Genomic DNA, 21,065 nt, shown 5'->3' with positions numbered 1-21,065 from the left:
GGCGAGAACACGTCCCGCGGAGCAGCTGCCCCCGCGCGGGGCTGGACTTCAGCGTCCCGCGGCGGTGCCAGCGCCCGCAGCGAGAGCGCTGACGAGCAGGAAGCGATGGGCTGAGATAGCTTAACGTGATAAATCCCTGAGCGCTGGCGCTCGTGTTTTCWTCTGCAGCTGCCGTGCGAGTTTATCAGGCAGCGGCGAGCTGGAGCGGCCGTGCCCGGGAGCGAGCGGAGCGTTATCTGCCGTTGCAACGCTGGATGCGCTTTCATGATAACAATTTGCTATCAGCAAAGAACTTTGAGGGGATTATAAAAAAAGAAACAAAAAAGAAAGCAGCAAAAGAAAATCAAGCTGGTGTCACTCCTCGCCCGGCGCGGTCCTCGCGGGGCTGCAGAGGGGGCTCCGAGGGCTTCCGCAGCATCGTCCCGCTCCGGCTTCTCCTCTTAACTAACCCGGTTCCCAGGAGGGCCGAGCCGTCAGCGCCGGCTCCCGAGCCCCGGCGGCACCTGAGCAAACGCCCTCCCGAGCAGGGGCCCTGCCAGCGCCCGTCGCCTCCCAGCCCTCCCCGGCCTGCTTTTCTCACCGCGTCAGCGGTTTCGTCCCGAATCCCGCAGTCCCTCCGTCCGCCCCCGAATTCCCACCGCCTCCAGGTCGGGCCCCGGCYTCGGCACAGGATATAAACCACCTTTCCTGCTCTGACACAGCCTGCTAGGAATTCCCCCGTCGGGGGAACGCGCACACGGCGTTAAGGAAGCCCGGCCGAGTTGCCCCGTTTTCGGCGCCGGTCGGGTGCCCCCGCGCTCCCCCCCGCCCGCCCGCGCCGGGGCGGCTGCCCTCCCTCGCCCGGAGGGCACCACGAAGCAGTCGGGGCTGCAGCGCCCCGCGAAAGCCCTTCGAGGGGCGTCAGGGGCGTGAGCCGGCCCCGGCTGGCGCGACGGCGGCCTCCCCGCGGCTCGTCCCTGCTCTGCCCGTCAGAGCGTGTTYGCCGGGGCCTTAACGAAGCACCTGCGGCTCGTTGCAGCCGGGGGCCTCTCCCCATCAGGACGCGGCTGGGCGCCGCCTCCTGCCTGGCTACAAGGTGCTCGCGGTGCCGCTGCGGTGGCTACAGCAACAGCAGCGCCCGGGGCGAGCGGGCAGGTAAGACGCGAGCGAGCGCCGGGTTCCCGCGCGGGTGTTTGCAGGGCCGTGCCGTGCCGTGCCGTGCCGCGGGGAGCTGCCGCCCAACGCGGGCGCCTGCCCCGTCCCCTCTTCCCGGGGCACGTCCCGCTCGGCTGCTCCCGCTGCTGCTCCTCGCCGGCTGGCCGAAGGTCGCTTTTCCCGTCCGTGCGTTAGCGTGTTGTTTGTTACAAGTTAACATCAGCTAAACTAATTTAAGCTCTTTCTGTACTGGATGTCTTGGATTAAGTTGGCATGGTACCTAATGAAGCTGAAGCTCCATTTGTTATGCTGGAAGCCCTAAATATCAGCAGTGCAATAGCAGTTACTTATTCTAGAAGATATTTCCGTGGTTTTTTTCTTCCTCCTAAAATGAAAAAGGAGGAGGAGGATGCCCCGGGYGTTCGCTCGCGCAGGCTCGCGAGCCACGTTCGCTCTCTGATGTGGTCGTGCACCTCGCTTTTTGTGGTGGCACGCTACGAAAGCGGCGTCCCGCGGAGGGGACGGGATGGGATCCGGTGGCGCCCGGGCTGGGCTCGGCCGGGGACGCAACGGGGCGGCCRCAGAGCTGCGCGGGGCAGCGCGTCCCCGCAAATCGGAGCGGCCTTCCRTGGGCAGCGTGGAAAAGGGAGACGGGTTATCTCGGCTCCCGGAGCCGCAGGATTTACGGTGCTTTCTAGGCTGGGGGTGGAAGCGCCGTGGGGGTCGAAGCAGCGCTGCGGGACTTTCAGCGCGGCCCCGGGATGCTGCTTCCCCGTGCCGTGGCTCCTGCTCCGGGGAAGGATCTGCCTCCGGGCTCGTGCYGGGGAGGAAGCAGCTCGGTGTGGGCGATCCCACTGCCCGCACAGAGCCGTGCACCTGGAAGTAGGGAAATGCAAAAGCGTGCTGGGCCCCAGGCTCCTCCTGGGAGCGGTGACAGCTCTGGCCAGAGCCTTTGGCCCGGGAAGGGGAGCTGAGCCCCGCTTGGCTCTTGGAGAGAGTCTGCTACGGCCCAGCACCGAGCGCAGCGGGGCTGGGGGGGCCGGGCGCGAGCCTGGCCTGCCTGTGCCCTCCCGAGGAGGGTGCTGGGAACGCGRTGTGAGATCCTCCCCTGCCTCAAAGCTGTGCAAACGAATCTATTCTGGAAACGCTCCCGGAGCGCTTCCCCGGCCGGCCGGCTGCGAGGTCTCCGGCAGGCCGCTGCAGCGGCTCCTCGGCCCCGAGCCGCCCCGCGCGGGGGCCGGAGGGGCCGCGGGAACGCCGGCTCCGAAACCGCCCTCCGCGCTGGAGCGGCGGGTTTCGGCTGAAGCAAGAAGCGGCAGCGAGAGCGAGCGCAGCCCGGCCGCCCGATAGCGGCGCAGAAAGCCTGGCAGCGCGAGCCCACCCTGGCGAGCGGCACCGCCAGCCACCTGCTCGCTGTGGGTGTTTGATGCTGAAGGAAACTACTAATTACGGCGTTCTGCCGGCTGAGCTCTCGCTCCGGCTCGGCGCGCGCAAGGAGCGGAGCGCCCGTCTGCCCCGGAGCCGGCGCCGACCCGCAGCCCCGCGCGGGACCGGGCTGCCGGCCCCGGGCTGCCGGCTCCCCGAGCCGCCCCGCGTTCGCCAGGGCGCGGGGCCCCGGGCGGGCGGGGGGCGGCCGAGCCTGCTGCCCGTGTGCTCCCTAATGGGGCGCGATAGCAGCTCCTCCCGGGAAGCTCCCGCCGCACCATCTGCTCTGCCTCGGTACCTTCTCCTGCAGAGCTTTTTTTAAGCTCTAACTTTCCTTCCCAAGCGCGCGGCGGCGGCTGCTTGCGCAGGGGCTGTCTCCGCTTTGTAATTGCCTCCAAAAAGGTTGTCTCAACCTTCAGCACGGAGCGGGAGAGCAGCCCAGACAGGCTGAAGTCAGCCAGGCCTCCAGGAGTTGTGCTTCCATTTAAAAATAACCGGCAGAGCTGTTGGAAAGGGCTGTAGCATCCTGCCGGTGCCTTSTCCCCTGGCTGGGGCACCTGCTGCCCCGTCCAGCCTGGGTGGGATGCGCTGCCCRCTAGCCGGGGGGGTGCAGGGCTTCTGCAGACCAGGGCTAATCCCAGGCCCGCTGCTGGCACCGGGGTGGTTTTGTCTCTGAGCCACGCTCCTGCGCCGAAGGCTGCGAGCGGATCCCCTCGCCAAAGCAAGCGGCTCCTCGGCGCAGCCTTCCCGGCCGGGTGCTCCCGGCTGCTTAAAGAGGAGACGGAAGCAACGGCTGCCCTGGGCTCCCTGGGAGCAGCACTCGCCGCAGATTATTTTAGGGCAGCTCCAGCTGGGGAAGGAGATGCAGCACGGCCAGTCCTGCCTCCGAACGCGGCGCGAGCTAAATTAAGGCTGGATGCAGCGCATGGGCGTAGCACGCGCCGGGGCTGGGGCGGCTCGCGGCGGCGCGAGCGTGCACAGGCTGACAACGGGCGCAGATTGCCGGTGCCAAGTCACTTAAGATATCTTTGCTGTTTGTTTATCCGAAGCCCTAAATAAAGCCGACAGCGCCGGCGGCTGCCTCGGGAGGGAGGGGAGCCGGGCTGCTGGCGGCGGGTCCCCGGGGCCGGTGCGGCAGGGCGGCCGGCCGGGATGCGCGCTCCTGCGAGCGAGGCTGGCTCACCCGTCCCTGGGCAGGTGGAGGGGGAAGCAGGGAGGTTTTGGGAGCTCCCAGTGTTGCATCTAACCCAAAGCTGCTGCAGACCTGCGCACCCACCTGGGGTGCTGGGGACAGGCTTGGGTTTGGTCCCGCTGCTGAGCCCGCGGGGCAGGCCCCGGAGGAAGTGTCTCTGCACGGTCCCTGAGAGGGACCTTTGCACTGGGGAGAAGTGGGGAGGCTGTGGGACAGCGCAACGATGTGTCACGCGGGTGCTTGTGTCTAGACCTCTTCCTCCCTTGCACCCCTTCTCCCCTGCCTGCGAGAGCAGGCTCTCGCCTCCCCCGAGCCGCGGAGGGAGCCGGGGATGCTCGGAGAACAAGCTCCCATTAATGCGCTGGCGGAGCAGGCAGTGCCGCAGCACGGGCGCCCCGCGGCACAGAGCGGCGTGTGTCTCGCGCGGCGCTCCCGCGTGCGCCGGGGAGCGGGCCTCCCCGCGCCGCCCTGAGAAGCAGCTTTGTTCTGCCCCCGGATCCTCCTTGGCGGAGACGGAGGGGACGTCCCGGGGATGCCCAAACCCGCGCTGGGCTCGCTCCCCGGGCACGTCTGCAGCGGCCCCTCGCAGAGAGGGGGCTGCAGTGCCTCTGCCTCCCCATCGAGCCTCCAAGCGTCCGCGCTGGCGGCTCCTCCTTGCTTCGTGTGACCGTGGTGGGCCAAGCTGGCCTGTCCACCTGGCACGGTGCTCCAAGACACCTGCTTGTGCACGGCACTCTTGCTGCCCCACGCTCTGGGCTGGCAGCAGTGTGGGCTCTCCTGGCTTGGCCGATGGCCCCGTGCCATCCCTCGGATGGTGCAGAAACACTTCGCCGTGGTGGTGAGCCTCCCAAGGCGAATTCCACGGAGAGCCCCGGGCTGCGCGGTGCCGAGGCCATGGCTGTGTTTGTGGTCACCCAGGAAGCCTGCGGCATGTGGCGGGACTCCAACCCCGGGTGAGCGCTTGAGGCACTGAACCATCCCTTCCTGTGGCCCGGCCACTTCCTGCGTCTTCCCTGGGGCTCCCCAGCGTACGTGCTTCCTGGCTCACCCCACGGCCGCGGGGACGCCACAGGGGCACCGGCCGTGCCGGTGGCCGCTGTGGGAGGTGCGCACATGCAGGACCTGCAGGGATTTTTGCAGCCTTGAGACCYGAAACCAGCAAAAGCCGGGAGCCCCCCCCGGCAGCGGGAACTCCRCCGGCCCACCTTAAGAAAACACTGTGCGCCGCATCGGGCATGCAGAAATGACCTTACAAAAACAAGTTTGCTGGGAGCCAGGCAGTGCCCTGGCTTCTCCCCAGCCGGCAGGAAAGCTACCTTAAATCAGGGCTGATGCGGAGCCCTTCCAAAGCCGGCTGGGGGGATCTCTGTGCTGAACTGGTACATTGTTGAAAACAGAGCCCCATCAAGTCCTGAGTGCTAGGCAACGGGGATGGGGAGGCGGCGCGCAGAGACATCATCAGCGCCAGAAAACCGGAGGGGGAGACGGGACTGCGGCGAGGCAGACGCACGCCGCCGAGCCCCGGGAGCCGGACGGCGAAGGTGAAGCCGTCGGCCCTTGAGGCCGGAGCAAGGGCATGCGCTCGCCCGCCRGCCGCGCGCGGGTGCTCAGCCTTCCCGCAGGCCCCCGCACCCCGGCGCCGGGGCGGGATGGCGAGCCGCTGACCGCGTGAGGCTGGCGATCCCCCCGCCGGCGCCAGGTAAGGAGAACCTGGGCTTTGCTTCGCGCGCTGCCCCGGCACCGGGGCAGGACCGGGCGYGCGGCGGCAGCGGCTCGATTCCCGTTTTGCTCAAAGCCAGCTGTGTGTGCAAGCTCTGCGCCTGCAGGCCGGTGGCGGGGGGAGGCAGCCCAGCCCTCCTTCCTCATTTTGGGGCCGAGAAGGGTAATTTCCTTCTTTTAATCTGCAATTCTAAACAGCAAAAAAAAAGCTTCAAGTTGCTTTCTGAAGCTACTCTCATTTCTGTTCTCAGAAATAGCAAGCGATGGAGCTCCTTTCCAGTGCCTCCGGATCTTCCGTCTTGCCCCTGACCTGCCTGTTTCTCRTCTCCCTGCATGGCTGGCCAGGTAAGCAATGGCTCCGACCTGCTGACATATTCGCGTGCTCTTTCCAGAATGATTTTTTTTTTTTTCCTCCTTGGTCCTTGTCCCTCCTCTCTGCTGCCCCTCCGCTCTCCTGCTGCATGCCTCCTGTACGTTGCATTACGCTGTCCCTACACAGGCATTTTGTACGATGACCTTTTCATTAGATGACCTCCAGCGTGYCGACGGGAGAGGGGGATCTGTGGGATAGGGAATCTCCTGGAGAACTGCGGGGCCGAGCCAGCTCTGCCCCCRCTCCGGGCTGTGGTGGTGGCTGCGCTCTGCAGCGTAGCTCTGCTTGGTTGCTCTGCTAGAAGCAAACTTGAAGGGAGACATTCCCCTTTCTAGGTAGAGGAGTGAATTAGGCAGGAACAAGAAGAGGCATGTAATTTCCACCCGTTTGCTGAGCACCCTCTGCCAGCTATGTGAGAGGTAGATCTCTGCAAGTAACAGATTCCTGCCCAGCTGCTGCCCAGAAAAGGAGAGGAAGGCAGAGCTGGTGAGGAAACGGGGTGCCTGCCTTCCTCTGCTGGCCTTTGAAGCTGGGGTTTGTTGTTGTTGTTTTCCTGCTAATGACCCTGTTTTAGGTTCTGTTGGCTTCTCGCTCTTGCTGGTCTACCCAACTGTCGAGTGCCAAAGCAGTGTGGCTTGTACCACGCCATCATCCTGCTGGCGTGCTGGCTTTACCACCCAGCCCATGCAGTGGGGCTGCTGCCTCCAGCTCCAAGCTCAACCTGGCCCGGGCCACCTCAGAGGTCCTGCTGTCAGCCTCTCAGGTGCCAAAGCTCTTTCCAAGGCTTGTGGCTCTTCCAGCCCTCTGCAAGGGCGCAGAGGTTCAGAATGAAAGGGGAGAATTAAGGCTTAGTGCTCTCCCTGGCTTGTTTCCCTTCCCTCAGTGGGAATGAGAAGTTTATTGACCCACCAGGAACCGAGTCCTGTGGTGGCTGCTGCTTTCCAGGATGTTTCATTTTTAGTGCTGCTAATCTTGTGTGATAATTTCAAGAAATTTCTCCTTCCTGCCCTGTGCTACCTATACCCATGTGGAGGGGCCGTGCTTTTTTTGAGATAATCTTGTGGGCCAAGAGCAATATACTGAGTTCAGGAGCATCTTGCCACTGGGAATTTTGCCTAGTCTTTCAAAATCTCGCATTTTTTCCAGCTGAAACCYTCTGTAAATTCACAGCCTAGGTCTACTATAAAATCAGTCTCTTCTGATGATCTCTGCCTTCCTCTGGGATCACGACCAAACCTCTGTCCCATCGTGTGCTCTTCCYAGCCATTCCACATGGCAAGTGGATGAAAGTCACTGTCTTGCAGGCTGATTGGAAATGTTTACCGTCAAAGCTTTATTTCAACAGAGACTTCAGCCTGACTCTGCAGAAACTTGAACAGAAAGCAAATGCTTTCAGCACAACACTCCTTCCTTTCTGAGTTGCTTGATCACAACTGAGAAATGTTGGCCCCAAGCTGAAAACTCTGAGCTGCTGAAAGCCAAGAAGGCTTTGGCTGTGACTTCCAGCTTCTCAATAAACCATTACGATTTCCTACCAGAAATGAATAGCTAAAACAAAGCTGTTCCATTTAATCAAATGTGGCCCCAGAGTGTGTGTTTTTTTTTTTTTTTTTTTTTTTTAAAAAAAAGAAAAAAAGGTGTTTCCAAGCCAGAGCCATAGAAAAAGACCATCCTGGCTCCTTGGCAGGGCAAAGACACTGCGTTAGAAGTAATTTGTACCAATGATTTCAGATGCAAGTATGCAGACTTCTTACCACATAGGTATCTGGTTCAAATACTGCAGTGATCCCTCCCGGGGCCACTGTCAAACTGTTTGCTGAACTCTGGAGGACCTGGCACAGCCTCCTGCCACTGGAGGAAGGCTGCTCCAGCAGGCTTCCTGGGGAAGCAAGGGGAAAGGGGAAAATCCAGTGGAATATTTTTCTCTAAGGCCAAAAAAAAAGCAGAATTGCAAAGTCCCCTTGCAAAAATATGAGGGAAAAAAACAGCACTTCCATGTAGGTTTTTGAACAGAGCGACTTCAGCTATATCTCCTGGAGACTCCAAAGAGGAGGAAGCCTGTTTGGTTTTGGCTTTAAAGCTAAATTTCTTCTAATGTTGTAGGAAGGAAGCTCAAATGGTGGCTGTGTGTGACCTGATTCCTCCTCTGATACCACGTATATAAAATAAGGCCTTTACTACAAGCCTCGCCGAGCCTGCCTGGAATCTGCATACCACTGCGTAACTGTCTCTGCATCTTTCCTTGGCTTCCTCTGAGCTGCAAATTCCAGGCTCTTTTTATAGTCGGCACCTGCTAATTTTCCCTAAYGGGGAGCCCCGCTGCAGGTGAAATCCCAGGCATCAGACCCGGCGAATTATTTTGGGGCCGCTTTGCGCGTCAGGACGCTCGTTGGGCGATGCGGCTCCCAAATGCTAGCGGCCAGCTGCACGTTTCCTCTCGAGCATGTGGCCCTGCTTTCGCGGCCCTAAAACTCTTTACCCAGCTACTTCAGAAGAAAATCTATTTTTACCAGGAACTATTTAAGCGCTCTCCTGAATTAAACCACAGCCTCTTGCAATCTGTTCAGTATCAAATACTTCAAAAGGTGCAACAYAGGGGAAGGAGGGAGGGAGGGGAGAAAAATGTGCTGCTGAGATGGAAAACTTCCAGCGTGGTGGGAGAGCGAGRCACCGTTTTGCTGTCCGATTGAACCGAATAACAGGATTATTTGGGGCGAGCTGTGCCCCGTTGGCCCTGCGCTCGTGCCTGTGCTCTGGGTCCGCGGCACGAGGATGCCGGCGGGGAAATGGCCGTTTCAGGGCTCTTAAAGGCTTCGCTAATTCTGGAGCGTAGGATAGAGCAGATTAGAGGGTCAAAGCGTCTAAACTCCCCCCCGGTCTCCGTAGCAGGAGGGTTTTGTGCCTCGTAAGCGGTCAGAATGGTCCTCTGAGAAAGTGGCTCCATGGGGTGAAGCTGTCCAACGTGGTGGGTAGGAAGCAATTCTTGCACTCGTGTTTCGCATTTGTGGAGCGAGAGGCAGCGGGAAGAGGTCAGGAGCTCGCGCTATGCGTTCGCGGCACGATGATCTCCCGCGGGGAAGCGCCGGGATCGCCCGCGCCGCCGGGAAGAGCCCCTGGAGAAGGGTACGGCGAGCGCCTGGGAAAAGGAAGGCGTGACTTCGTGCCCGGCTGCGAGGGGAAGCCGCCTGGGGGCAGGGGGAAGCTGGAGCTTGGGTGGAAACTTTGCATTTTGTAGCTTGCGTGTTCCGGGGTTTCAGAGCAGCTTCCCCTTTGCGAGTGCYGAAATCTGCTAAACTGGGGCCAGGCGGCTCGCGGCAGAAACAGGCAGAAGTTGCCTTTTACTCCTAACTGAGAGGCTATTTAGAGCTGTGCGGTGTTTTTGAGGTGACTGGGGAAGTGAAAAGCGACCTGCAAAGCCTCCTGGCCGCCGGCGGCGTGAAGCCCCTCGGCAGGTTCATGGCCGCTCTCTGGGGGACGGTGGCAGCCGAGCCGGGCAGCAGCGTGGTGGATGATTATATCTATGTGTTCCCCCATCGTGGGGAAGGCAGCGGTGTTTGCCTCCTTTGCCCCAGCTCCGCGTGGCTGGACTGTGCCCATGCTGCTCGCCTCCGCCGCGCTCCGGCTGCCTGGGCGCCGCRTGCGGCTCGACAGATGGAGAGAGGGAGGCTGCAGAGGGAAGCACYGGCGGCTCCGTCGAGCCTACGTGCTGGGAAGGCGCTGGCTCCCTTCCCGGCGGCGGGGTTTTCTCCCCAGCGGCCGTGGGCCGGCCCCAGGGCCCCGCGTGGAGGCTGCCTCTGCCCKGGGTGCAGGCCCTGTCGCCATGGCAACCCGCCTGGGCCGGGTGCCGCCATCTTGGGTGCCGTCTGGTCCGCCATCTTGGCAGAGGCCGCAGGGGCCGCTGTGGCGAAGCAAAGCCCCCTCTGAGCTGTGGATGGGCTGTGGGGTGGCACAAGCTTTCCTCGCCTAATGGAGCTGGGTGAATAATTAACAGCAAGCGTGTCTCTGGGAGGAAGGCGGCCGCCAGGGCCGTGAGGCCTGCAGAGGGACGGAGGGCCCCGCGCCGGAGCAGCCCTGCCTGGGCCGTGCAGCCYGCAGGGCTGCTCACATGGCTCTGGGTTGGGGGCGAGGCTGCAAGCCAGAGAGAGGGGCAGCGGGTATTTCTGAGCTTTCAGACTTCCCCTCTGCGTTGCTCAACTGCGGCTTGCGAAAGGGCAGCCGGCGACAGAGGTGCGGGGACGGGCATGAGCGCGGCTCGGCCCCGCGCGGCAGGCAGCAGATATTAGCCAAGAARCGCAGGCGCGAGGGAGCAGTTCGTCTTGCCAAAGCCCAGGCTGTTGCTGCTCAGGCAGAAAATGGAGGCTCAGCCTGAACGGTGCGTGCTCAAATGTGATGGAGACCAGGTTTCCACCTTTCCCGGCTCATCTTTTGGGACGAGCTTGTCTCGGCGCCCTAGCTGCACTAGCCCTGCTGTGGGTTTGAGGGGAAATGTCAATGGCCTGAAGCTTTCAGCTGTGGGCACTGGTCTGTGAAAGGGATGAGGCGCCACAGACTTAATGCTATGCAAAAAGGTTAAATCTGGAGAAGTCAATGACAGAAGAAATCTCATCCTTTAACTCTTTGGCCAGATCAAGGATATGGGTAATGAAAATGTTTGTGGGTACATAAAATGATGTTGAAAATCACAAGGACTTGACAACTCCCCCCAATCCTCTCAAGTCTCAGTGTGGGAGCCAGCTGCTGACTGAAAGGAGCAGAGAAGCTTTTCTTACAGTGGGTCATTCTGCAAGGGTCCTGTTAAGGATTTTGTTTTTTTTYTATCGAGCTGATGGCTACAGTCTCACACAGACAGGGCAAGGTTTCTTGGCATGAAGCTGACCTTCTGCTAGAGGAGGAACCTCAGCAGGGCTGAAGTGGTTCCAAGGGGAGCCTTTGCAGGAGCTGCTATCCTTCGTTTTATGGTGTGAAAGATCTGGGGTACAGCTGCCAGCCTTCCACCTCAAAACACTGGAAACCAAGGCTTCCTGATACAGCTGCACTATAAAGCCACTTCTCGTGTCCAACAGCCCTGATCCATATGYTCCTAACACCAATCAACTGCAATGGGAATTATAAGTTCAGATATGACAGTCTTTGTGTGACCAGTGACACCATTTGTGTGCTGCTTGTCAGCTCTGGGAATGTGGTGGTCTGCAATGTCTGGCCCTTGCTAGGGCTCCTGTTACTGGCAGGGGAATTTACACAACTCTCTCCCACTTCTCTCTTGCATGGCTTAAAAATGTTCCCTTAAGCGATGACATGTATTGAAATCTTATTCAATTAAGTTGCAATAACTATATTGGTATGACAAGTGTTGCCAAAATTAATACATCAAGGAGCTGTATGTGTAGGCTACAGAGTGTCTGTCTGTGATATTGCAGCTGTTTCTGTGAAGCCTGGAACGTGGCATTGCTTATGATTTYGGGTGGGCTGAGCCAGCCTGCCTGCTCCTTTTGCCTAGCTTTTGCAAGGCAGATCTTACCTGGATTGCAGGGAGTTCTGTCCTGCCATCCCTGCTGGCTCCAGCTGTAATTTAATCCGAGCTTGCTTTTATTATTGAGTACCAGAATGGAAACTAGAGCAACTGCAATTTTTACGGAGACCTCAGAGGAAATTCTCCCTTCCTGACTATACATGTACAAAGGTGTGTTTGTACACTTGTTTGCATAGGCAAGGGGACATTCGGGCACACTAGCTGGCCAGGCACTATGTGTTTCTATTTGCACTGCAAAGGACAACACAGTCGGCTGGATTTGGAAGCTATGTTATTGAGATGCTTCAAAGGGAACCACTTTCCTCTACTGGTGACAAGTAGCAATAACTTTTGCTTAACTGGTGTAGGCTTCAGCTTCTAACTGTGCTCTGATAGAGCAAATCAGCCCTGGAGTTCAAAGGAAATTAGAGCGATTAAGTGCAGAAAATGTGGTATTATATCCACATCTGTGAAGAGAGCTTGCTTTAGGAGAGTTTTGTGTTTTATAACCTTGTTCCCTCCTGRTTGATSAAGAAGGATGGCCCATGACATGGGACACAGCAGGGCATGCCAGTACGATTCAGCAGCTGGGATYTGTTTGATGTTTTGGCTGTACGGAGTACTAGGCGCTGTCATTCAGTAAAGATGCAGCTGTCTCAACCTCGCTGCTGAGGCCTGCAGTCGAACTGAGCTCTGTGCCTGCTCATATAAGCTGAACCTCTACCACAGGCTCACCTGCTTTGGAGTSCTGGCCCGGGACTTTGGSCCAGTCCTGCTGCCCRCAATCCCTGCTAACAACCTTGTGCATGCCTGTAAATTTGGCCCCACCGCACTGCAGTAGGCCCGAGCATGGCAGTGGGAGCTTTGCAGGGCTCTGATCCTCCAGGTGACCCTGCTGAGCAGGGGGGTTGGCCGAGATGATCTCCAGAGGTCCCTTCCAACCTTGCTGGCTCTATGCTGGAGAGGGCTCTGAAGGCAAGCGAAGAGCCTGACACTTGGGTGGGCAATTACTGAGGGAGAATTCTACTGAGATCGGGGCCACAGAGCCCCTCCTGCGTTTGGGGGGTACGTAACGGGTTTTGGTTTTGCTCCAGGTGCCGATGCTCAGAACGAGCTGCAGCAGCCCCAGCRGGAGGTGACAGTGTCCMTGGGGCAGACGCTCACCCTGAACTGCACCGTGTCTGAAGCCACTGTAGTAGGACCTGTGAAGTGGCTGAAGGCTGAGGACAAGGTGAATCGGACCGTTTATGAAGATAAAGGCTCCTTCTCCCGCGTAACGAGGGTGGTGAAWCMGTCCAACAYRGATTACAGCATCCGCATCAGCAACGTTCAAATCGAGGATGCTGGGACCTATTACTGTGTGAAGTTTCAGAAAGGAGAGCAGGATAAGGTGTATATGTCGGGACRGGGCACGAACGTGCTTGTGCACGGTGAGTGGCGCGCTCAGCCCTGTCGCTCCCTGAGCAGCTCCCACCTGGGAACCAGCCCTGCCGAGCATAGCTGCCCCGTCGTGGCCAGCTGTGGTCCCGGGATGAGCGGGGGCCGGGGGCGGGCCCCTGCGTACCCCTCCCCTGCCCAGGCCACGTTCCCTGCTGACAACAGGAGCAAGCAGGTGCCCCGGGCAGATCAGGGGATCCCCCCGGAGAGCTGCCTGGCAGCCAGGGGCACAGGCTGTGCAAAGCCGCTTTCCCCAGTCCAGTCCGAAGCTGCTGCTGCTGCCTGGTTCTGCTCCRTGAATGGCCCACTGGGAGGGGGATGTCATGCAGGGCCCTTCCCCAGCTGTGCTCGTGGCAGTGTCTGTCCCCCCAGCATAGAGCACTCCACCTGCTGCGGGAGACCCTGCTTCCCTCTCGCCCCAGAGCTCTGTGGCCCCAGGGGTCAGGGCGCTGTGGGGAGTAGAGAGCCTGCCCCGATGGGTCAATGCCTCTCCCCACAGCCAGCCCTGCATCAATGGCTATGTCTGGGCCTGAGCACAGAGTGGCGCCAGGGAGCTCGGTGCGTTTCACCTGCACGGCCGCAGGCTTCTTCCCCAAARATATCACTGTGAAATGGCTCAAAAACGGGGCCCCGCTGACAGCCCCGCAGCCCCAGGTCACCGCTGGGCAGACGAACTACAACATGAGCAGCACAGCGGAGGTGATCCTGGAGGCTGCCGACATCCGCTCCTGGCTCTCCTGTGTGGTCGAGCACTCCACTCTGWCAGCCCCGCTGGTGAAGACGTACAACCTCAGCGACGCTGTGCGAGGTGAGGGCTCGGCGAGCACCGTTGCTCGGAGCATCGCGCTCCCGGGGCGAGGGGCAGGGCTCGTTGTGRGCAGGGGGCCTGGGCAGACACCGGCGTCGGGTTGCGGCGCCGGGCGGACGCTGGGCGCCGAGCGCTTCTTCCTTTTGCAGTGTCCCCGACTGTGCGCGTGCTCGCTGACCCGCCAAACCCCGTGGAGCTGAACAAGACCGTGAACTTCACCTGCTGCGTGGAAGGGTTTTATCCAGATGTGCTGACCCTCACCTGGCTGGAAAACGGGACGGAGGCAAACGTGGGCAGCCCCCCGCGCCCGACAGAGACCTCGCAGGGGACGTTTGAGCTGCAGAGCCTCCTGGAAGTGCAAGCGACGGAGGAGAAGAATCAGTCTGTGTTCACGTGCCGGGTGGTGCACGACTCCCAGAGCCCCGCCAGCAGCGCTGTGACCCTGCAGATYGTCCTGCCGGCTGCTGACGGGGGACCGAGTAACCAGTCCACCGCGAACAAGGGTGAGCGTGAGCCTGCCGCTGGCCGTGGAGGCGCGGTCCCTGAGGAGGTGGTTGTTTGCTCTTGTCCTCCTGAGAAAGCTCAGTCCCACCAGAACCCTGCACGGGACGATAAGAGCCTGCCCAGCTTCAAACGTGCCCCGCTTCCTGCTCTCTCAGCCTCATCCTGAGCTGCTCCTTGCCCTGCTCCTGTTACGACGCAGACTAGGCAAGATCTGGCACCCGCGCAGGATGCAGCCGTCRGGAGCAGAGCTCCCACCAGGCTGAGCCCTTCTCCCAAGGGTGCCCTTCATCCTGCTGTCCTAAGAGCAGCACAGAGCCCGCCCCGTGCTCACTAAGKCCTGGCTYCTCAGGGCCCGCAGGCTTGTTGAATTCAAGAGGTGGCAACCAGGCCTTGTGAGYGCTGAGTCCTGGGCCTGGGCGCCGTGGCTGTAACCTGGCAGGACCAGCCCATCCCACCCACCGCCAGCAGATTTAAGGACGTAAAACCTGTTTCCTTATGGGGGTGGATGCTGCTGGGACCAGAATTCTCATCCCTAGCAGGCAAGGTGTCACCCCCCACCCCGCAATGGTCTTCTCCTGKTAGGCACAGCACTGTAGTGGTGGCCTGGCACCAAATTTGCCAGAATGGCTCCTGTACCTGCTGTGTCCAGCTGAGCCTTCCACCCAGTTCTGCATGGCCCCTTGCCAGGGGCTAGTTTTGAGGCCCTGAAAAGCCAAGGAGCTGTCTGTCCCAGGAACGGTGCAGCTTTTGAGCCCCTTTATGCTGCGAGGCATAGCAAGGAAACAGGGAACTTCATTCTCACCAGCTGTAAAGATGCAGACAGTCATGCCAGTACCAGCATTTGCAGACCTATGGTGGCATCTGTATTGTATTATTCTCATTTCAGACAATTTAATCCTCATATACATCGCAGTGGGAGTGATCTGCACTGTGCTGGCACTGCTGGTGGTTGCTATTCTCTACCTCATCCGAGCAAAACAGAGCAAAGGTAAGGAAATCAAGCATGGCAGGAAAAGCAGCTGCTTTCCACCCTGTTCTTCCTCAAGTGTCAGTGCTTTGACTCTAAAACTCATGGCAGTAGTAGTGCAGCTCCTGGAGAAAGGGGATGGCAGAGCAGAGTTGAACAGATTGTTTGCACGCTGCTGGGGGAACCTCTGCCTAGTGCTGCCACATGCCAAATGCAGTGCTTTGTGGAGATCTGATGCCTGAGAAACCTGACTGGAGCCACAAGTTCAGATTGGCTTTGCAGAGCAGAACAGCATTCATGGTCTTCAGTCCTGACGTTTTCTGCTATTACCTGAGTTGCTCTACCAGACCTGATCTCTAACTGTGCCCCAAGCTGTGCTGCTCTTGCCAGCACCCTCAGATGCAGCAAGACTTTCTCATTAAGCTCAGTGTGGTGCCATTCACTATGATGGGCTTCCCAGGGCTTCTAGAAGGTCCTGGCTGGCTGCATACTGGGTTCCTGCAACCAGAGCTACTGCTTTCTCCTGCAACACAGTCAGGGTCTTCAGGTTGCCTGATACCTAATCCTGAGGGGAAGCTGAGGAGAAGGAAGTGAAGTAGTTGGAAAGAGCAGGAGGGATGCCAGGAATGAGTCTTTCCTCCCTCTGCCTTATCCTAGAGCCTCTCAGGCCTGGATATGTTCAAGAAGGGTAGGAAGGAAGTCATTAATTTTAATCTTATTGAGGACTTCTGATAAGATGTCTTGGAGTTTTGATACTGCCAGGACCAGCCTCCTGGCCTGCTACTGCACTTGTTCGACTTGTTCAACTAGGCTTTCAGTAGCAGTGTCATATATGTTCTTTATTCCTTTTGCATGAAATCTATGTAAAACATCTAATGCCGCCCTAGATGATCTGTCCTCTACCATGAAAAGTTCTGCAGTGATGAAGTAAAATTTCAGAAAAATGCCTCTGGAAAAAAATGTGTAACTGCTTTTGCAGCAGTCTGTGCACATGTGTTCACATGCCTTGAGGGTACTTGGGGGTTACTTTGTTTCCTAAAATATTTATCTTTTGGCAGGTAAAAGCTCCCCATCTGTTAGGTAAGTGCTGATTTCTCTATTCACCAAATCACTGAATTATCTGAGGGTGCTATGAACCGGACGTTTTCAGTCTGGACATGAGGGTGCTTTGGGATCACAACTTTGCAAGGAGCCCAGCTAATGTCACCCTGTGACTGCTTCRTTGGCAGTGTGGTCTGCTCCCCAGGCATCTCTCCCAAGTACTTGCTTCTTGAAGTCACTTCTTGTGCTTGGACAAGGTTACAGGTATGAGAAGAGGGTGTTTTCTCATGGCTAGCAGAGCTRGATCCCCAAAGTTTTTGTGAAAGGACAGGTGGGAGCCCAGGTTCCTGGAAGAAGCAGCATGTGGGAGACATCTCACACTAGGAGCCATGCAGCTTCTAGTCTGGCGGCTGGTCTCCCAGGAAGCTGCTCTGCCACAGAACTGTTGAACTCTGCAAGACCAATGACTGAGCCTCCATCTTCCCTGCTCACTAGGTGACCTCGCACCCAAATGCTTAGCTTTTGGTAAGGCTGAACAAATAGATGGGAGCTAAGTCCCCAGCCTGCAGAAATGTGGCTGTAAGGAAGGAGACCAGCTGAGTGAGCAAATCCTCTCCAGTGAGGACACAAACCACTCAGCTGAGTGGCACTGTTGGAAGGACCTTGTTTCCTGTCTGAATCAGGTCTGGGAGCTGTCCGCTGGCTGCTCTGCCACTATAAAGAGGCAACAGGGCACTTCATTGATCTGATTTGTTTTCCCTTTCCAGGTTACATGAGCCAGAGAAGAGTAGTGGAACAGCTACCCAGGTGTGTAGCTTATCTCTTGGAACTAGGGAGGGGAGAATAACCAGAAAAATACCAGATGCTGGAGCAGAGCCTGGTGATTCTTGCATGAAACATTTAAGGGTCACTCAGCTGTGGCTGAGRAGGAAAAAGCACGCCTGGGCTGGGGATAGCTAGATCCCACTATCTTTTCTGCCTTTGTCTCCTCTCCCCTTTCTCCCAGAAAAGTCTGGGTTTGTTATGACTAAAACCAGCTCTGCAATAGCCAAGGAAGCATTTGTGGAGTTGTTTTGCATTTGGTGACGCAATTATGAGCAATGTCGCGATCAGCAGCAATCTGTCCATCCCATCCAGCCTCTGCTGGCTCCCATGTAAGTGGCATGCAGCTGCTCTTGCTGGGCAGGCTTCTCCCATTCCTGAGTGGCCCAGACTGTGATACCTTTGGCAACCTCAAGGACACCCACAGGGTAACGGTGGTGGCAGCCGTGGGGCCCTCACAGCACAACGAACTGCAGAATCTGGTGTCCTCCTCTGAGCCTCATCTGCAGGAGGCATCTCTGTAAGATCCTGGCTAGTGATTCTTGTTAGCTTCAAACTAGCCATTGCTGCTACTGGACCAGGTAATTTGCTGAAGATGTAGAATGGGAGAAGGCATTGCATCCAGATCATTTTAGTCTGCTGCTGGCCGCCTCCTCATTCTACAAGTAGAGAAACCAAGTTGTCCCAGGTCAAGCCAAATCAGCTCTTCTGGTGGTTTGGGTTGGCATGTATGGCAAGGATGAGGAAACTTCCATTTCCCTTGGCCCTGTCAGAAGAGAAACTCTTATCTTGTGCAGGAGTCTGATCCCAACAACCTGACCTATGCGGACCTGAACTTTGACAAAGAAAAGAAGAGTGTCCGCCGGATCATTGAGATGAGTCAGCAATCYGAGTATGCCTGCATCCAGACCAACCAAGCCCCTGCCACTGATGACAACCTCACCTATGCTGACTTGGACATGGTTCATCTCAGCAAGGCACCCAAGAGGCCTGCCCCTCGCCCAGAGGAAGCCAGCTCTGAGTATGCCAGTGTCCAGATCCAGAGGAAGTGAGCAGGGCTGCAGCTGGCTGGGGCTCATGGCAGGGGTTGGTGATATGCAGTGAAGCCCTCTGCCTTGGGGGAGCAGCCCTGGTCCCCCGTGGGTGGATTTTAAGAGGCACTGAACGAGAACATTGTGGAGATGTGTGTTGAGCTATGGTACCTGTGTTTTGGAATGGAAATGCTGTCTGCGGTACTGGGAGGCTACTGCAGTCCATTGCAGATGCATCATCAACTGGGAGCTTGCACCCCTTCCACAGAGACCCTGACTTTGACCTGCCACTTGGTGGGCACCTCAGTCACTGGACTACTAACCGTTTCTCTCTGTGATCCCTCACGTGGCTGAGGAGGCTGCTCAGCCTCAGTGCACTGGATTTGATTGCAAATGTGTTAAGTTGCTTGGAGCATCTTTCCAGCTRTCCTGTCTCCTGACCAAGGGCCACATCTTCTGGGAGAAGCAGAGCTCTTTGCAACTTGTCAGGAAGCTTGAGCTGTGCTGAGGGGACCTGGGCACTCTGCTTCAAACCAGCCCTCTGAAGGAAAAGGGGCTACTGTGGGACCTGAGCCATGGCAGAGTGCTCTGTGGTACGGTTTGAGGCTGCAGAGTGACTAGCTGCCTGGGTGATAGTGACCTGTCTGGCAGGAGATGTTGCTGCTTGGACAGGCTTGTGACTTCCCACAGCGATCCTGTCTCTAGCAGAGACCCGCGGGGGAGCCAGCTCTACCATCTCCTGGGGCTCTCCTGCTGCTTGCTCTGGGGAAGCAGTGTGTGAAAGGCAGTAACTATGGCTTTAAAGGAAGGACGTAAGCGTCCACCTATCTATCTTCCGAAGTGTCTCTTCTGTGGGATCTCTGTCTCACTAAGGCAGATAAAACCCTTAGCCTGGGAAGGCTCGCAAGAAAGCGGCAGTTCTGCTGGCTTTCCTGTCACCTCATCCAAGAAGGCTCCTGAGGAGCACAATCCCTCCTATGCTGCCAGAGTCCCAGGCTGAACAGCACCCAGACAAGGACTGTGGCTCCCAGGCTCACATCTCTGGCACAGAGCATCCCCCTCCCTCTGGGACAAACCAGCCTTCTGCTGGGCTTGTATGAAGGGTCCAGCCTCCCCTCTGCTTCTGAACACCAGCTGAACTGGGATTTGGGTGCCTTCAGCACCTCCTTTTAGCCAGCCCCRTGTCCCCTGCTGCCATCTTGCTCTTGTTCATGAGGAGAGCATATGGGAACAGAAGGGATCCTGAAAGGGAAGAGTTCCCCACGAGTAACATATAACATGTTTTGACTGTTTGACGTGTAACTGTTAATTTCTAGAGCTAAAAACCACTGTTTTGTGTGTTGTATGTGGGTGTACTGCTGTGTACTTAGCACTAGGATAAAATGTGCAAAAATAAGACCAAGGCCTCAGTAAAGACCCCCCTAACCCCCGTAGAGTTTCAGAGTCTTAACGCAGCCCTCTCTGACCTGCTGGAGTGGCTGCAGGCTGGGGCGGAGAGGGCCTAGCAGGGTCCAGCCAACAAGACTTGCAGCGTGTGGCACGAGGCACCTTCCACGTCTCACAGGTGAACGTCCCTGCCCTGGCTCGGCCCTCCTTCCCTGAGGATGCAGAGCGAGAACTTAGGGCCGCAATCCTGCGCTGGCCAGACTGTGTCTCGGGGGCTGTGCCAGCTCCCTGCAGTGTCCTTGTGCCCTTGGTGCTGGCAGCAGGCAGGGTGTCACCCCCCAACATGCTTGTTGGGGCAGGGAGCAAGGGAGGAGTCCCAGCCAGAGACATGGTGATGCTTTGAGAGCTATGTGACTCACAACTTTTTTTTTTTTTTTTGCTTGCAAGATATTTTTGTAATAAAAGTGAAAAGACCTGTGCTGCTCCTGTGCATCAGAGCATCCCCCGCCACATACTCGGGGCTGTTGGATCGTCGCCCGCCTTTCCCAACTGCGCGTGGCGCGGCCGTGGGCTGGGAGCGGGCCGGCCAGCCTCGCCGCCGGGCCTCCTCCAGCGCAGTGGGAAGGCCGCATCCAGCGCAGCCTCGTAGTGTCTCCCGGGAGCAGCGCTGCGTCCGTGCTGCGGCTGGAGGAGGAGGTGAGCGGTGTTYGGGCTAGGACAAGGCGGGGAGGGGGCTAGCGCTGCTGGCCTTGCCCAAACGGCAGCAGGGGAGGGAAGAGCCCAGGGCAAGCCCTGCTCAGCCTAGGCTGGCACTTGGGCTGCGTGTCGGGGCTGGCTCCGCACACAACCCCTCTCCCCATGTCTTTAGGTGATCCCCTTCCCTGGAAGGGGAACCGGAGCGGGCTCTTCCCTCCCCCCGGGCCGGGCAGGCTGTGAGCTGGCTGCAGCCCCGCTCCGCGCCGGTGCTCTGCAGTGAGCTCTGCCCGGGGCCTCTCCCACCCACGGGCCGGCGGAGCGTGAGTCAGCGTCACCCCCCGGGGCTGGGGAAGGTGGGCGGGAGACTTCCCGTAGCCGCATGGGACGCGTAGCCTGAGGCTGGAAAGGAGAAGTTCGGAAGGGAACGTGGTGCCCAGCTTCGGCTTTCTCTGCATAGAGCTGCTGCAATCCGGGTCACGCTGCCCTTAAAGCGCAAGCAGGGCCGGGCCGGCTTGGCCCTCGCGCTCTGCCCGGCTGCCCCTTCCCGCTCGGCTCCGGCCAGAGCCGCAGCCTGGGACCCCCTGCGGCAGCCCGGGGATTTGTCCCGCCTTGGCCGCGGCTGTTTGGGCACCGTCCGGCTCCGCTCGTTCAGCGGTCAGAGCAGAGGACCCGCTGGGGCTCTCGCAGAGCCTTCTGCCCGCCTCGGCCAGGGTCGGGAAGAGCTTACGGATGTGCCGGGGCTGCACGTGGCCCCGGGGCAGCAGGGGCCGGGCCGGGCTGGGGGCTGCCGGCAGGCGCAGAGCTTTCCAGGAGACCTCTGCTAAGACCTTCCCCTTCGCGGCCCGCGGAGAACGGAGGCCGGCATCTGCGGCAGCCGGGTTTCCCGATGCAAACCCTGCCCCGGCGCAGCACCCAGCCCTCGCCTCCCGGCTGGGCGCCGCTCACGGCGCGGGGKAGCAGGGCCCCCTGCAAGCAGCCAGCGGGGGGTGAGGCCGTCCCGCGCCCGCCCAGCCACGGGGGC

The 21,065-nt window shown here is 58.8% G+C and overlaps 1 protein-coding gene across 2 annotated transcripts; it reads left to right on the top strand.

Moving 5' to 3' along the window:
* The first annotated feature begins 5,001 nt into the window (after positions 1–5,001).
* LOC146590868 (tyrosine-protein phosphatase non-receptor type substrate 1-like) lies at positions 5,002–19,826 on the top strand. 2 transcript variants are annotated; one of them, XM_085314236.1, is made up of 9 exons: positions 5,002–5,450; positions 5,722–5,815; positions 12,447–12,782; positions 13,289–13,597; positions 13,747–14,100; positions 14,988–15,089; positions 16,127–16,148; positions 16,877–16,916; positions 17,729–19,826. In XM_085314236.1, the coding sequence occupies exons 2-9, from the start codon at positions 5,734–5,736 to the stop codon at positions 17,981–17,983; spliced, it is 1,500 nt and encodes a 499-aa protein (XP_085170362.1). In that variant the 5' UTR covers positions 5,002–5,450; positions 5,722–5,733; the 3' UTR covers positions 17,984–19,826. The 2 variants fall into 2 exon arrangements, with proteins under 2 accessions (XP_085170362.1, XP_085170363.1); XM_085314237.1 differs by lacking the exon at positions 5,002–5,450 and adding an exon at positions 5,486–5,633.
* The last annotated feature ends 1,239 nt before the right edge of the window (positions 19,827–21,065 follow it).

Source organism: Rhea americana, unplaced genomic scaffold (assembly GCF_003343005.1).
Source record: "Rhea americana isolate MKP2758 unplaced genomic scaffold, rheAme1 scaffold_4, whole genome shotgun sequence".
In the NCBI taxonomy this organism is placed as follows: Eukaryota; Metazoa; Chordata; class Aves; order Rheiformes; family Rheidae; genus Rhea; species Rhea americana.
This window is presented reverse-complemented; position numbering and strand designations above follow the sequence as displayed.